This window comes from Hyla sarda, unplaced genomic scaffold, assembly GCF_029499605.1.
Source record: "Hyla sarda isolate aHylSar1 unplaced genomic scaffold, aHylSar1.hap1 scaffold_514, whole genome shotgun sequence".
In the NCBI taxonomy this organism is placed as follows: Eukaryota; Metazoa; Chordata; class Amphibia; order Anura; family Hylidae; genus Hyla; species Hyla sarda.
Genome location: NW_026610525.1, coordinates 96233 through 114208, shown reverse-complemented (window position 1 = coordinate 114208; position 17976 = coordinate 96233). Strand labels below are relative to the sequence as shown.

The following is a 17976-nucleotide window of genomic DNA, read 5'->3' as shown; positions in this document are numbered from 1 at the left end:
AAAATTTTTTTCTTGTTGCAGCCATATTGGATTTTTTTTTTGCGCCAAAATTGGCAATTTTGGAACCAAAATTGCTGATTTTTGCACCAAATTTTATATCCCAGAAAATTCTGTCAGAAACATCTCACAAGAGAACAATAAGGTCCGGCACTAGAGTGGTTGCAGGTAAAGACTGTTTGTTGCTTTATTGAAGATATCGCAGTCTAGACTTCCAGCTTTGTACTGCGATATCTTCAATAAAGCAACAAACAGTCTTTACCTGCAATCACTCTAGTGCCGGACCTTATTGTTCTGTTCGTACAAGCACTTAGCCGGAGGCGGTACCGGTCGGCCCGGGGCACAGGTGGGGAGGTGAGAGCGCTATCGGTGAGCGGCTCACAGTTCAGCTTTTGATATATATATGGTTTTTTTTAATTACATTTTTCAATAATAATTATTTCTTTTTTTAATAATTACCTAAATTACACCTTTTCCAAAAAAACAAAGAAAAAAAAAACAATAAACCTACAACCAATTCTGTGATATCAAAAAGCTGGAGTGAAATTTTGGATGTAAACTGGACTCTCACCCCAAATATCATGTAAAGCAGACAATATTCGTGGACACGCCCACTTTTACAAAACTGACGTGAACAGTGTAAGCCGCACCACAAAGCACTTTGAAAATGTGGTCGATACTTTTCATGCCAAAATTTTGGCAGAAATTGTTTTTTTTTGCGTAAAATTCTTTGAGAATCTCCCCCAGAGTTCCTTATCCATCTCATCCCTCTGCTTGCGGTACTAGGAGACCACGCGGACTGCATTGCCATCCCCATAGACAGTAATACATTTCTGATCAGATCTTTCGGCAGATCCGCTTACTCTGTGCCGTCCTAGTGATGCCCGCGGAGATTCTGCAGTGTGAACCCGGCCGTACAGAAGTGAGTTATCTTCTATGTCTGCACCACACGATCACATGGGGGAATAATGATGTGTATGGAAAATGTTCTGATTCTAGAACTTTCATCACTTTCATGCTGCCTGAAACAGGAAGGGGGGGGGGGGGTCCTCGCAGTTACTCCGCCCCCACCAGCCATGATTGACAGATCGCTCTTTATTCACATATGTTACATATTATGTAATGGGATATTTCTCAATACATGTTCTCATTATCAAGGTTACAGGTTATCACTGAGATACACTGTACAGTGCTGGATGTATATATATAGAATCTAATGACATAGTACAATACTATTTCAGTACAGTGGGAGGATATACCATATATACACATGAAGTATCCAATAAGAAAACACCCACCACCTAATGTATACCATGCCGGCCCACAAGGGAGGAGGATTGGACTCGTAATGAACCAGATATATATATATTAGGATAAACCCCCCTCATGGGGGAGCACGGGGGCTCAGTGGTTTGCACTGTTACCTTGCAGCACAGAAGACAACATCTGCAAAGAGTTTGTATGTTCTTCCATGTTTGTGTGGGTTTCCTCCGGTTTCCTCCCACACTTCAATAACATGTGACCCCAATGGGGACCAATATGAGTGTACAGCGCTGCGGAATCTGTGTGCACTATATAAACCCCCCCCATTTATAATAGACACCCCCCATTTATAATAGACACACTGGCCATTTATAATAAACACACCCTCATTTTTAAATAAGACCCCTTGAATTATAATAGACACACCCTCAATTATAATAGACACACCCACATTTATAATAGACACACCCTCATTTATAAAGGAGACACCTTGAATTATAATAGACACACCCTCAATCATAGACACACTCACATTTATAATAGACACACCCTCATTTATAAAGGAGACACCTTGAATTATAATAGACACACCCTCAATTATAATAGACGCACCCTAAATTATAATAGACACACCCTCAATCATAGGCACAACCACATTTATAATAGACACCCTCATTTATAAAGGAGACACCTTGAATTATAATAGACACACCCTCAATTATAATAGACGCACCTTCATTTATAAAGGAGGCACCCTAAATTATAATAGACACACCCTCCATTATAATAGACACGCCCTCAATTATAATAGACCCCCCTTCAATTATAATAGACACACCCTCATTTATAAAGGAGACACCCTAAATTATAATAGACACACCCTCCATTATAATAGACACACACTCAATTATAATAGACCCCCCCAATTATAATAGACACACCCTCCATTATAATAGACACACCCATGACTATTACTATAAACTCACACGAGTTCATTATAGAGGAGGGACACGGACGGACAGGAAGGAGAAGAATGGAGGCTGTGAGAAGCTGAGACAGAGGCGGCCATCTTGGAAGGATGAAATCCACCATTTTGGATGAGGTAACCAGGCCCTTTGGGAAGAAAGTCCAAGAGATGAGACTAAAGACATTGAAGCCCATATGACTCTTCCTATATGAATAACCTATACTAAGGACGGCCATTATATGGAGATTTATTGTTTATGTAGTGTCGGCCATGTTGTCAGGAAGATTATAATAAAGAAAGAGCTCGGAAATCCTACATGGTGGCACCTGAGGATATTTACCTATATGAGGTTTATAACAGGGTATAGTAAGGAATCTATTAACTCCTTCAGGACACTGGCCATAAATGAAGCTGAGCACGCTTCATACCTGGTGGGTCCCGGTTGTTATCAGCAGCCAGGACCCACAACTAATGACGGACATCACTGATTGGTCACATTTCTGACACTAACCTTTTAGATCCTGCAATCATCACGACAAAATTGCAGGGTCCCGATCAGCTGAGAGGACAGGCGGAGGGTCCCTACCGTCTTCCAGCTCATCCGATCAGCGCTCCCTTACAGTAGACAGCCTCAGCAGCCTGTAGTAATAGAGCGCCGATAACACTGTTCTATATGATGGCATTGATCAGTGTCTGCAATCTAGGGATTGACCGATTATCAGTTTTTCCCGATATTATCGGCCGATATTCACGATTTTGGACGTTATCGGTATCGGCAATTACCTTGCCGATAATGCACTGCCCCCTGCACCACGCCGCACCCCCCACCACCGCCCCGGCCAGAGACCGCCGCCGCCCCATTGCCTCCCCCATCCCCGGTTACCTGTTCGCGGAGTCCGCGCTACTTCTTGCTCCTGCGGCATCCTGTGTTACGCTGCGCAATGACGAGTGACGTCCTCAACGCAACGTCACAGTCAGTGCGCACAGTGACAGCTCAGGAGGACGCTGCCGGAGCCAGAAGTAGCGTGGACCCCGGTAATTATAAAATCGGGAATGGGGGAGGCAATGGGGCAGCGGCGGCGGTCTCTGGCCGGGGTAGTGCGGTGGGGGGTGCGGCGTGGTGGTGGAGGGTGCGGTGGTGGTGGGGCGGTGATAGGACTCAGAAGGACCCCAGGACAGGTAGGGGGAGAGAAGCGGTTGACAGCGGCGGTCTCTAGCACCGCAAAAGCCGCTGCAGTTCATTGATTTAAAGCGCCCGCTTTAAATCAATGATCTGCAGTGGTGTTGCCGGGGTGGGGGGGGAGATAAATAACTGATAACTTATACCGATATTCCGGTATAAGTTATCGGCTATCGGCCCTAACCTCCACAGATTATCGGTATCGGCCCTAAAAAATCGATATCGGTTGATCCCTACTGTAATCTAAGGTTCACATGCAATAGTTTCCTAAAGGGACTAAACAATCTGAAAAATATACTAAAAAAAAGTGTTAATAAATGTGAATAAGCCCCTCCCCTAGTAAAGTTTGAATCACTTTTCCCATTTTTCAATAAAATAATGTAAACAAAAATAAATAAATATTTTCGGTTGCTTCATATACCAGGAAAAAATTTATAAAAAATTATCTAAATTGTCATCGAAACAAAATGATATAAATAGAAACTACAGATTATGGCACAAAAAAATGACCCTTATATAGTCCTGTATACTGGAATATAAAAGAGTTATAGGGGTCATAAGAGGACAACTTTAACTCTTTAAGGATTCAGGGTTTTTCCATTTTTGCACTTTCATTTTTTCCTCCTCACCTTCTAAAAATCAGAACGCTTTTAGTTTTCCACCTACAGACCCATATGAGGCTTGTTTTATACGCCAACAATTTTACTTTGTAATAACATCAATTATTTCACCACCACATCTATATCGAAACCAAAAATAAACGTAAACGTACATCACGGTGCGCTATGTACCAGGATACCATGACATTTTCCCCTGTGGATATGGTATTTGGTAAGACGTTTCTGGAGTTTGTTCAATTGCCCTCGCTGTCCTCCGATCACCGAGATGCTTTTAATGGGGACTTCACTGAAGACAAAGTTCGACGGAACATTAAAGGTCTCCATAATGCGAAAGGGCCGGGCCCTGATGGTTTCTCCGGTGAATTTTATAAGGTCTTGATTCATGAAGTGACGCCCCCATTAACGTCTTACTTTAACCATCTCCAGCATTCTGGCTCTTGGCCTTTGCACTCAAACACAGCCGTCATTAAGTTCCTTCTAAAGCCCGGCAAGGATCCCCTCCTGCCCCAATCCTACCATCCCATATCCCTTATTAACCAAGACCTTAAGCCAGTGTCTAAAATGCTTGCTGATCGCTTAAGTGTGTTTCTGCTCTCGTTGATAGGTCCTTCCCAAGTGGGCTTTCGGTCATCAGTGACTAATATCTGCAAATTGTTAACTGTCCTGGATAGGATGCAGCACCGTCCTGAGCCTGGGGAATAACCACTGTAACTGGCACTTGACGCCGAAAAGGCATACGATAATGTCAGGTGGGACTGGCTTGGGATGGTGTTGGACAAGGTAGGCATTACTGGTCATTTCCATACATTTTTAGGGGGTCTCTATGCTTCCCCCCCAGGCACAAATTTACACAGGCATATTGTCTCCCTCCTTTCCTCTTTTTAAAGGGATGTGACAGGGATGTCCCCTGTCCCCTCTCTTATTCAATCTGGAACCTTTAGCCCGTCACCTGGAGGACTCTGATATGTATCAGGGCATTGCAATCCAGCGCAAAACAGTCAAATTAACTCTTTTCGTGGATGATGTTTTGATCTTCCAAGCCAATCTGAGTGCCCATTACGCCCCCCTGATGTCCACTTTAGCTCATTTTGGTACCTTCTCTGGGTATAAAATCAATCAACTAAAAAGTGAACTACTCCCGCGGGGACCCTCTTGGTCTTCCTCTTACTGGAATACTCTGGGAATACCCGGGGATCTTGTCAAGCCCCATATCACTTACTTAGGTATAAAAATTGGTAGAGACCCCTCTTCCCTCTACACCTTGAATTATCTCCCTTTGTTCGAGCAGATCCAGGATGAGCTTCGTCGCTGGCATCAATTACCAATCTCCTTCCAAGGCAAATGTCATTTGAAAACGATCAGCTTTCCTCAACTCTTATACCAGTTACAAACCCTGCCTGTTTTATTGAAACATAAGGCTGTGACTACTCTAAACTCAGCCTTCACACACTTTATATGGGCGGGTAAGCGCCCGCGAATTGCCTTACAAAAACTGATGCTTAGCAGGGCTGATGGCGGTGTGGGTTTTCTCAACCTCCGTGGCTATAACCTCTCATGCCTCTCTAGACATGTCATGGACTGGGTCCATGAGTCTAGCTTTCATTCCAACAATTTTTTGGAGGAAGAGCTCACTTCTCCTTAGAATTTGGTTTCCTGCCTCCATACCCGCATCCCATGCCTTCCCACCCATATAATGCGTTCATTAGTAATTAGGGACACTATCTTAACGTGGAAAGCTGTTCATAGGGCCTATGGTCTACCTTTTCTGCTATCTGGGCGTCTTAATCTCTGGGGTCATCTAGAATTTCTCCAGGGCAGAGAGAACAGTTTGTTTGAGGTAGGAAGGGGATAAAAGTGGCAAGACAGTTGATGGATGCCGAGGAAAGACTGTGGCTCCGCCCGCAGGAAATTACTAACTTCTCTCTGCCGCCTTCTCATTTTCTCCAAGTGTCCCAACTTCTCTGTTTTTGCACATCCCGGCTCAGGAACTGTCCTCTGAATTGTCTTCCTCCTCTTTTGAAGACAAGGTAGGTCCACAAACTAGGAAGGCGTCTATTTCGGGTTTGTATAGATACTTTAATGACCGTCTTTTAAAGGTTTCCAAACATACACTTTTTGCTAAATAGGAGTCAATTCTTCAGGATCCTGACGTACGCGAGCGGATAATGTCATCAATGAGCGCTGGCGCAAAACATTTTTTAAGCTTATGCACTTTGGCTACTTAGGCTTTAATATCCCGGCTACCTCTGCATTCCCAGACAGACATACTGCCTGTCCGAAATGCAATACTCCCGACACAGAGTTTTATCATGGCATTTGGTCCTGTTCCAAGTCGCAGAGCTTTTGGGGGGACGTTGTAGACTATATCACTAGGTATTGGACCGTTCGGGTTCCATTGACTCCTCAGGCACTTCTGTTCCAGTCTGTTGATCTTTCTGTTGCAGAGGAGGTGGGTCTACGATTTATTCCAAAATTCCTCCACGTCATTCTCCTGGTGGCCGCGCGCATAATTATGTGTGACTGGATAAAGACTCCCATGCCGGTCATAGCCCATGTGGTAGAAATTAAGACTTTCTTTTAGGTGGACAGACTGGATACAGAAAGACACAGAGAACACAATGCGAGGAAATTCTTTGCAAAGTGGCGTACTTTCCTGTCCGCTCACTATACCACAACCCAATTGATGCCATAGTGTTACCTTTCCGTCACACTGAATGGTACTCCCTGGCGTCCCTTACTAATACCCTTGGTCCTCTTCGTCTTTCAGCTGGTCTGGAGTGAGCTTCCTGGGGTTTCACATGTGTCTGCAGGTCTTCTATCTTTTCCTTTTCTTTGTCTTTCCTGGCCCCCTCCCCTCTTCCCCCTTTTCGTGTGTTGTATTGTTATATTTTGTTCTGCTTGTCTGTTTGTTTGTGTGTCAGCTTATTGGTCTTGTGTTGTCGGTGCACATGGGTGGTTGTATGCTCTGTCCTATTTATGCCGGTATTTGATGCTAGTGAAGAGGTTGATATCAAAGTAATTTATGACCTTGCTATTATGACCTGTTTATTGTGTTTTACAGCATCTTATGTTCAGAAGAGACGATCTTCAAGGGAGACGCGCGGATCCTGTCTGATGCCTTGAATTAAAGTCTCTATAATCATAATGAGAAGGGGGCGGGGACAACACTGACGCGTTACATTCCCTATATACAACGTCAGGGACAATATTACATTTATTATAAGTCCAGTGTGCGGAGATGAATATAAGAATAATAAATCATATAAGAAAGAAAACTTTTCTTAACAATTGGTAACAAGTTTGGAGATGCAGTATATGATATATGTATAAATGTCAGATATCCTATGTACATGGATAATATATAGATGTGTTATCTGCATCATTTATTGCTCTGAATTGGCTTCTCCCCTGTGTGAATTCTTAGATGTCTAACAAGACTTGATTTATCAGTAAAACATTTCCCACATTCTGAACATGAAAATGGCTTCACGCCTGTGTGAGTTCTTTGATGTTTAACAACATCTGATTGCTGAGCAAAACATTTCCCACACTCTGCACATGAAAATGGCTTTTCCCCTGTGTGAGTTCTTTGATGTTTAACAAGAGCTGATTGCTGAGTAAAACATTTCCCACACTCTGAACATGAAAATGGCTTCTCCCCTGTGTGAGTTCTTTGATGTTTAATACGCTCTGATTGCTGAGTAAAACATTTCCCACATTCTGCACATGAAAATGGCTTCTCCCCTGTATGAGTTCTTCGATGTGTAACAAGATGTGATTGCTGAGTAAAACATTTTCTACATTCTGAGCATGAAAATGGCTTCTCCCCTGTGTGTATTCTCTGATGTTTAACAAGATTTGATTTAGAAGTAACACATTTCCCACATTCTGAGCATGAATATGGTTTCTTTCCTATATGAGCTCGTTGATGTCCAACACCCCTTCTGTGACCTTTATTTTGCTGAACATCCTGCAATGAATGAGAAGACAGGACCTGTATATAAGGATGAGATGACAGATCTTGGCTGTGAAGGGCTGAGGGTGTATCTGGGATAATGGAATGTTCTTCATATGTATCTTGTGTGATATCATCATCTGCTTTATAATCTGAAGATATAAGATTCTCCTCTGATCTCCTGGGACAAGAATCTGCAGAGAATAACACAACCCAGGAAATTTAAGCTTTTGTGTTTTCTTTTTTCCCCCTCTCCTCATAGCCATAACTATTTAAATTTTTCCATCTACATTGCATTTGAGAGCTTGTTTTTTGTGGGACTGATCTTACAGTAAATTCGATTCGTCACAAACTTCTCGGCTCGGCAGTTGATGACTTTTCCTGCATAAATTAGTTCAGCCTAGGACTGTATCCACCTTTTCCAGCCCACCGGAGCACCTGAAAGCTGAACTCATTTGTGCAGGATAAGTCATCAACTGCCGAGCCGAGAAGTTCGTGACGAATCGAATTTACTGTAAGTTCTCTCATCTCTACTTATATCAACAAGCATTAAAATATAAGTCAGGTACATACAATCACAGCGATATCTAATTTGTATAGTTTTGTTACGCTTTACTACACAAAAAACAATTGAAATAAAAATAGCTTTACATTTTTACAACAAAAATGTTAAAAGATTATTGAAGGGGTTCATTTACATTTTTAAAAACATATTTTACACTTTTTGGTCCCTCTATAGGACTTGTATGAGCAGTCATTGGATTGCTCATACAGATCAGTGCAGTACGTATTTACTGCATTGATCCATTAGAGCCGACCATAGACAGGCTGTATCAATAGCAGAGTCCCGGCAGTGACAGAGTCCTAGCAAAGGCCTCAGGCTGCCATGACGATGGATGGGCCCCCAATGTTCGCTTCGTGAGGAGCCAATCCTTACCACTGCACCCCAATGATTCTCTCTAAGGCTGTATAAATGCTGATGTCAGCTTTGACTTTAGCATCTAAGTGGTTAATATCCAGAGCCATAGATTGCTCAGTGTCAACTATTAGCAGCGGCCCATAGCTGAAGAATGCAGCCAAGATCCACCAGGTATAGAGGGGGCCCGAGTCCCGGACCCTCCCCATACACCCTTAATGGCCCCATGAGGTAAATAAACATAATGGGTCACTGAAGGGTTAAACTTTTCATATATTCATTGTTATATCTTGTCCAGAATATTACACAATGGAACAATCTCCTCATCCTACCTTGTGTTCAGTCTCAAACCCAATGATCACTGTGTAGAGGTCAGAACACGGGGCCACCAGAATTTTCACAACAGGGCCCATAATAACTGATTTCTCCTGAGGTGTCCGGCTGCTTTGGAATCATGGTGCACACAGAACAGAGGTAGCCTGAGTTTTTTAGGCATAAAACACCTATCACTAGGCTTCTCGGGAGGAGCAGAGCTTAGAGCGGTGAGAATGGGGCCCCCAACAGGCAGGTGACAGTACTACATATAGGGCTATAATACAGTCAGCAGGTATGACTGGTATGAGACAGGGCATCAGCTTTAGGTTATGTTCACACAGCAGAATGTCTGCACGGAATTCAGCAGGAATATTCCACACAGATTTTAGTATATGTGCTGCCGAGGCGACTTCTATAAGATTCTGCTGCACTGTGCACACAACGGAAAGTCCAGATAGACTTGTCTATTCTTCCTGCAGATTCCGATAGGAAATGTATAACAGTCTATGAGACGCAGCATTTCTGAGCCGTCCTATCGGCCATCGGATCATTTAAATCTGCGGAATGTCGCCCGTGTTTTCTGGGTGTTCATTCCGCACATTTTCAGCCATTTGAACCCGGCCTTAGTGTTCTTAGTGCCAAGAAGAAAGGAGACACATAATAAAATGGGGAGAAGAAGAAGAGAGCCCACCTAGCCTGTCCTAGAGATAAACATTTGGCCGCAGGGAGGTAAATGAAGTGTTTGTGATCCAGAAGAATTAGAATAGGTCCGGTAGTACCCACAGACAAGTGCGGCCACTCCTTGAGGGACAAATGATGGCCACTGAGGAAAGTTTCCTGGTAATAAAGCTATAAGGATAAAATGGTCTCTCTGGGGTAGGAAGGTGAGACACCTATTCTGTCTCAGACGCATCGTATGAATGGGAAAGCTGGGTTGTGGTGACCCAGGATGGGAGCTGTGGTGACGGCAGCTTTCAGGGTGGAAAACGTTTGTGACCTTCGTGGAATTCACATTTCTCCAGTTTGTAATACAGAACAATCTCTCACAACGTAGCAATGCAGCTAAAGATTACAGCGCCGGAACTCTGCATATACTACACGGATGTGAGTAAGTGACCCCTCTTTGTAAAGCTGTTTACCCCACTATAACCCCGTATATTGGCTTTAGTGTGGAGAACAAGGGGTCAGATTCTCTATAAGTTACTTTGGATAAGACTGTAATGTGATTGAGGCCCCTACGATTGATACAGGGCCTCAACTCACCAATCCCAGGGGCCCCAACTCACCAATCCCAGGGGCCTCAACTCACCAATCCCAGGGGCCTCAACTCACCAATCCCAGGGGCCCCAACTCACCAATCCCAGGGGCCTCAACTCACCAATCCCAGGGGCCTCAACTCACCAATCCCAGGGGCCTCAACTCACCAATCCCAGGGGCCTCAACTCACCAATCCCAGGGGCCCCAACTCCCCAATCCCAGGGGCCTCAACTCCCCAATCCCAGGGGCCTCAACTCCCCAATCCCAGGGGCCTCAACTCCCCAATCCCAGGGGCCTCAACTCACCAATCCCAGGGGCCTCAACTCACCAATCCCAGGGGCCTCAACTCACCAATCCCAGGGGCCTCAACTCACCAATACCAGGGGCCTCAACTCACCAATCCCAGGGGCCTCAACTCACCAATCCCAGGGGCCTCAACTCACCAATCCCAGGGGCCTCAACTCACCAATCCCAGGGGCCTCAACTAGATTTATTTATGAACCCCTGGGACAGTCCGTCTGTAACATACTCCTCTATGGCTTGGTTCTCTGACACAAACAGAGGGTAGACTCGGCCCTTTGGGGGTATAGCACCTGGTTGAGGCTCAATGGTACAATCATGGGGTCTGTGGGGAGGTAGTGCCCCCCGCCTACATCTTATCAAACACATTGCGGTACTCCTGGTATACTTTAGGAAGGAAGATCTTTGTCGTGTACAATTATACGACAGACCGAGGAGATACAAACCAACCAAACCGATCTATATATACAGGTAGAAGCCAACTGAGGGGACCAAGACAAACCTCAGCTGTGACCCAGTCCAAACGGGGATTATGTTTCTGGAAACAAAGAGAACCGAGCACAACAGGATAATGCCGAGAGATAATCACCTGGAACTAGAGGGTCCCCTGGTAAAGTGCCCCCAACACCACAGACAAGGGAACTGTCTCATGGATAAGGTGAGGGGGCTGTAAGGGTCTTCTATAAATCACTTCCATGGCCAGAGGACCCAAAGCTGGAGTGGGATAGAGTTTTTGGCTACAAACACATCATCAAAATACCCATCAGCACTGGAGACCACGAGGACCTGCGTGACCACAGAGGAAATATACCATGATAGGATAATCCTAATCATAGCTTTGTCTTTGTGGAACTCTGGGGATGAAGAAAGCCCACCCAATATCTGTCCCTAGCAGGACCCCAAGTGTTTCCTCACCAGGTTTGGCATGATCTGAGCAAAGGGCCACAATAAAGACACATCCCCTCCCCCTAATATATTCCTTCTCCTCCACGGAAAGGGGGGTGGTCCTGAGCTGCATTGGTTTCACCATTTCAGATGATCCAGGAGGCCACAATCTCATCTTGTATAATATCGGAGAGTCCAGGAGAGAACGTGTCCACCAGCGCTTCCTTATCCCAGCACACTTCTGCTGCTACAATACAGAACTCTATTGAATTCTTGGCCACAGTTCTCGTCCCCTGTTACATGGACATGAGCTGCTCTGCCGCAGAGGGAGAACGGACAGGGAGATGAAATGTCTCTGTAGTCGTAGATAATACGTTTATCAGTCTCCAAAGAGGATTCCCCCGGGATAGAGCGTTATCAGTAAGGAGGGAGATCAGGAATCCTTGTATTCCAACTGAATAAAGGAATATACAGCAGAAAAGACTGACAGGACACAGGGCTTAAAGGGGTACTCTTTTTAACCCCTTAATGACGCAGGACGTATATTTACGTCCTGCGCCGGCTCCCGCGATATGAAGCGGGATCGCGCCGCGATACCGCATCATATCGCGTCGGTCCCGGCGCTCCTCAACGGCCGGGACCCGTGGCTAATACCACACATCGCCGATCGCGGCGATGTGCGGTATTAACCCTTTAGAACGGCGGTCAAAGCTGACCGCCACTTCTAAAGTGAAAGTGAAAGTGACCCGGCTGCTCAGTCGGGCTGTTCGGGACCGCCGTGGTCAAATCGCGGCATCCCGAACAGCTGACAGGACACCGGGAGGGCCCTTACCTGCCTCCCCGGTGTCCGATCGGTGAATGACTGCTCCGTGCCCGAGATCCAGGCAGGAGCAGTCAAGCGCCGATAACACTGATCACAGGCGTGTTAATACACGCCTGTGATCTGTGTAGAAGATCAGTGTGTGCAGTGTTATAGGTCCCTATGGGATAACAATGATCAGTGTGTGCAGTGTTATAGGTCCCTATGGGACCTATAACAGTGCAAAAAAAATTTAAAAAAAAGTGTTAACAAAGGTCATTTAACCCCTTCCCTAATAAAAGTTTGAATCACCCCCCTTTTCCAATAAAAAAAATAAAACAGTGTAAAAATTAAATAAAAATAAACATATGTCGTATCGCCGCGTGCGTAAATGTCCGAACTATAAAAATATATCATTAATTAAACCGCACGGTCAATGGCGTACGCGCAAAAAAATTTCCAAAGTCCAAAAAAGCGTATTTTGGTCACTTTTTATACCATTAAAAAATGAATAAAAAGTGATCAAAAAGTCAGATCAAAACAAAAATCATACCGATAAAAACTTCAGATCACGGCGCAAAAAATGAGTCCTCATACCGCCCTGTACGTGGAAAAATAAAAACGTTATAGGGGTCATAAGATGACATTTTTAAACGTATAAATTTTCCTGCATGTAGTGATGATTTTTTCCAGAAGTCCGACAATATCCAACCTATATAAGTAGGGGATCATTATAATCGTATGGACCTACAGAATACATATCAGGTGTCATTTTTACCGAAATATGTACTGCGTAGAAACAGAAGCCCCCAAAAGTTACAAAATGGCGTTTTTTCTTCGATTTTGTCGCACAATGATTTTTTTTTCCGTTTCGCCGTATATTTTTGGGTAAAATGACTGATGTCACTGCAAAGTAGAATTGGCGACGCAAAAAAATAAGCCATAATATGGATTTTTAGGTGGAAAATTGAAAGGGTTATGATTTTTAAAAGGTAAGGAGGAAAAAACGAAAGTGCAAAAACGGAAAATCCCTGAGCCCTTAAAGAAGATATCCCATGCAGCAAAGAAAAAAATAAATACCTAGCCATTCCATAGTATATTCACCTACCACCTCTCTGACATGTTTGTGATTTTTTTTCCGGCCCCCATTCACTGGCTATTCAGCTCATAAATTCCAGTTACTTCCTGGTTATGGTGGCTATGCCTGTGATCTCAAAGACTACATTTCCCTGCATGCACTGCTCACATTTCCTGCTCTCAGCTGCCTGAGCAGAGAGCTTGTTACCACCCCTAACTCAGTGCTGCTCAGCCAATCACTGCAGAACAGAGGGAGGACAGTGTGAATATTCATCAGATGGGAGGGGCTAAGGCCGAGCTCAGGGAGCTCTCTGCAGCACAGGGGTTTTCTGGGTAATTGTCACGTCACGGCCCCTGGATGCTGCTAATAACAGTCTGAATAGGGGGTCGCAAGTCATGAAAACCTGGAACAGCTGAATTTCCTGTCAGACAGAAGAATGCAGATAAAGCTTGTTTCTAAGCAGCATTGGTAATGGAAGTGATTTACAAACCTATATAACTTTACCTTCAGCACTAAAAGCTGAACAATTGTTTACTGTGAGACTTGTCCTTTAAGGGGTTAAGCAACTGATGCTAGAAAGTTATTCAGAATTGTAAACTACTTCTATTTAAAAATCTTAATCCTTCCAGTACTTATCAGCTGCTGTATGCTCCTGAGGAAGTTGTGTAGTTCTTTTGTGTCTGACCACAGTGCTCTCTGCTGAAACCTCTGTCCATGTCAGGAACTGTCCAGAGTAGGAAAAAAATCTCCATAGCGAACCTCTCCTACTCTGGACAGGTTCTGACATGAACAGAGGTGGCAGCAGAGAGCAGTGTGGTCAGACTGAAAAGAACTACACAACTTTCTCTGCAGCATACAGCAGCTGATTAGTATCGGAAGTAGGGATCGACCGATTATCGGTATGGCCGATATTATCGGCCGATAATCACGATTTTGGGCATTATCGGTATCGGCAATTACCTTGCCGATAATGCCACGCCCCCACCGCGACCGCCCCCCCGAACCGCAGCACCGCACCGCGTCGCACCCCCCACCGCACCGCCCCCATTGCCTCCCCCATCCCCGGTTTTATAATTACCTGTTCCCAAGCCCACGCTACTTCTTGCTCCTGCTGCGTCCTGTGTTACACTATGCGCAATGACGAGTGATGTGACTCAGTGTGCACAGTGACAGTTCAGGAGGACGCCATCGGAGCCAGATGTGGAGTGGACCCCGGGAACAGGTAATTATATAATTATAAAACCGGAGATGGGGGAGGCAATGGTGTCGGTGCGGTGCGGGGGGTTGGTCGCGGTGCGGCGGGTGAGGGGGGGGGGTGGCGGGTGTGGTGCGGTGGAGGCGGTCGCGGTGGTGGGGGGAGCGGTGGCGGTGATAGGTCTCAGGACCCCCGGACAGGCAGGGGGAGAGAAGCGGGTGGCGGCGGCGGTCTGTGGCACCGCAAAAGCCACTGCAGTGCATTGATTTAAAGCGCCCGCTTTAAATCAATGATCTACAGAGGAGTCGCGGGGGGATAAATAGCCGATAACTTATACCGGAATATCGGTATAAGTTATCGGCTATCGGCCCTAACCTCCACCGATTATCGGTATCGGCCCTAATAAAAACGATATCGGTCGATCCCTAATCGGAAGGCTAAAGATTTTTAAATAGAAGTAATTTAACTTTCTAGCATCAGTTGCTTAAAAAAAATAGTTTTCCATCGGAATACCCCTTTAAAAAAATTCCATTAAAAACTATTAAAGTCGGTGACTAAGCAGAATCTGTGACTGTTCTCTGCATTTCATGGTTACTACTCACCTGGGCGGTTACCTGTAGGAATGTCCTCCATATACTGCTCATCACCGCTCACATCTGTTTCTTTTTTTTCCCTTAAATCTCTAATATTATTATAGATCAGATCGTTCCCTATAGGAATGTCCTCCTTACACTGCTCACTGCTGCTTATATCTGTCTTTTCTTCTTCCTTCATGTCTGTACCGTTAATATAGATGAGATCTTTCTCTGTAGGAATGTTCTCCTTATACTGCTCATCACCGCTCATATCTGTCTCTCGAGCATTAATATTGCTCAGATCTTCACCCTGTTTCATAAGATGTGGAAGAAATTTTGTAAAAGTCATCAGACAGTAGGAGAAGTCACATGGGATGTTATAGATGAGCAGGAGATGAGGAGTCATGGAGGGTGAGGGGACTGACCACAAGAGCTTCACAGCCCTTCTACAGATCATAGGGAATATCTCCATCTACCTGATCATCCTGTGGAAGAAGAGGGCGGGGACACCTCTCTGGTGCTGTTCTCTTACTGGATCTGACTGTAGGGAACACATACAGAGACTGAATTCATTCTTTATATACAAATAATGAGAGGACGTGTGTATATAGTCATGTCTATTACCTGGTGATGTGAGGGGCTGCTGATCCTCCATCATGACCTGATCCTTATACTGATCCTTGTGTCCTTCTACATACTCCCACTCCTCCATGGAGAAATAGACCGCCACGTCCTGACACCTTATAGGAACCTGACACATAATGATACAGTCATCACCCCGACCCCTCCAGTGGTGTTACTGTATAATGTCCCAGCATTCCCAGCAGTGTCACCTCTCCAGTCATCACCAGACCCCTCCATTACTATATAATGTCCCAGCAGTGTCCCCTCTCCAGTCATCACCAGACCCCTCCATTACTGTATAATGTCCCAGCAGTGTCACCTCTCCAGTCATCACCAGACCCCTCCATTACTGTATAATGTCCCAGCATTCCCAGCAGTGTCACCTCTCCAGTCATCACCAGACCCCTCCATTACTGTATAATGTCCCAGCAGTGTCACCTCTCCAGTCATCACCAGACCCCTCCATTACTGTATAATGTCCCAGCAGTGTCACCTGTCCAGTCATCACCAGACTCCTCCATGACTGTATAATGTCCCAGCAGTGTCACCTCTCCAGTCATCACCAGACCCCTCCATTACTGTATAATGTCCCAGCAGTGTCACCTCTCCAGTCATCACCAGACCCCTCCATTACTGTATAATGTCCCAGCATTCCCAGCAGTGTCATCTCTCCAGTCATCACCAGACCCCTCCATTACTGTATAATGTCCCAGCAGTGTCACCTCTCCAGTCATCACCAGACCCCTCCATTACTGTATAATGTCCCAGCAGGGTCACCTCCCCAGTCATCACCAGACCCCTCCATTACTGTATAATGTCCCAGCATTCCCAGCAGTGTCACCTCTCCAGTCATCACCAGACCCCTCCATTACTGTATAATGTCCCAGCAGTGTCACCTCTCCAGTCATCACCAGACCCCTCCATTACTGTATAATGTCCCAGCAGTGTCACCTCTCCAGTCATCACCAGACCCCTCCATTACTGTATAATGTCCCAGCATTCCCAGCAGTGTCACCTCTCCAGTCATCACCAGACCCCTCCATTACTGTATAATGTCCCAGCAGTGTCACCTCTCCAGTCATCACCAGACTCCTCCATTACTGTATAATGTCCCAGCATTCCCAGCAGTGTCACCTTTCCAATCATCACCAGACCCTCCATTACTGTATAATGTCCCAGCAGTGTCACCTCTCCAGTCATCACCAGACCCCTCCATTACTGTATAATGTCCCAGCAGTGTCACCTCTCCAGTCATCACCAGACCCCTCCATTACTGTATAATGTCCCAGCATTCCCAGCAGTGTCACCTCTCCAGTCATCACCAGACCCCTCCATTACTGTATAAGGTCCCAGCAGTGTCACCTCTCCAGTCATCACCAGACCCCTCCATTACTGTATAATGTCCCAGCATTCCCAGCAGTGTCACCTCTCCAGTCATCACCAGACCCCTCCATTACTGTATAATGTCCCAGCAGTGTCACCTCTCCAGTCATCACCAGACCCCTCCATTACTGTATAATGTCCCAGCAGTGTCACCTCTCCAGTCATCACCAGACCCCTCCATTACTGTATAATGTCCCAGCAGGGTCACCTCTCCAGTCATCACCAGACCCCTCCATTACTGTATAATGTCCCAGCATTCCCAGCAGTGTCACCTCTCCAGTCATCACCAGACCCCTCCATTACTGTATAATGTCCCAGCATTCCCAGCAGTGTCACCTCTCCAGTCATCACCAGACCCCTCCATTACTGTATAATGTACCAGCATTCCCACCTCTCCAGTCATCACCAGACCCCTCCATTACTGTATAATGTCCCAGCAGAGTCACCTCTCCAGTCATCACCAGACCCCTCCATTACTGTATAATGTCCCAGCAGGGTCACCTCTCCAGTCATCACCAGACCCCTCCATTACTGTATAATGTCCCAGCAGTGTCACCTCTCCAGTCATCACCAGACCCCTCCATTACTGTATAATGTCCCAGCAGTGTCACCTCTCCAGTCATCACCAGACCCCTCCATTACTGTATAATGTCCCAGCAGTGTCACC

At 45.5% G+C, this 17976-nt stretch overlaps 1 protein-coding gene across 1 annotated transcript; it reads right to left on the bottom strand.

Annotated features, from left to right (window-relative positions):
- Nucleotides 1-6692: 6692 nt before the first annotated feature.
- LOC130338144 (oocyte zinc finger protein XlCOF7.1-like) lies at nucleotides 6693-16000 on the bottom strand. Its single transcript, XM_056553973.1, has 4 exons — nucleotides 15927-16000; nucleotides 15779-15843; nucleotides 15330-15612; nucleotides 6693-8176 (listed from the first exon to the last, which is right to left on the bottom strand). The coding sequence occupies exons 1-4, from the start codon at nucleotides 15958-15960 to the stop codon at nucleotides 7407-7409; spliced, it is 1152 nt and encodes a 383-aa protein (XP_056409948.1). The 5' UTR covers nucleotides 15961-16000; the 3' UTR covers nucleotides 6693-7406.
- Between the last annotated feature and the right edge of the window lie 1976 nt (nucleotides 16001-17976).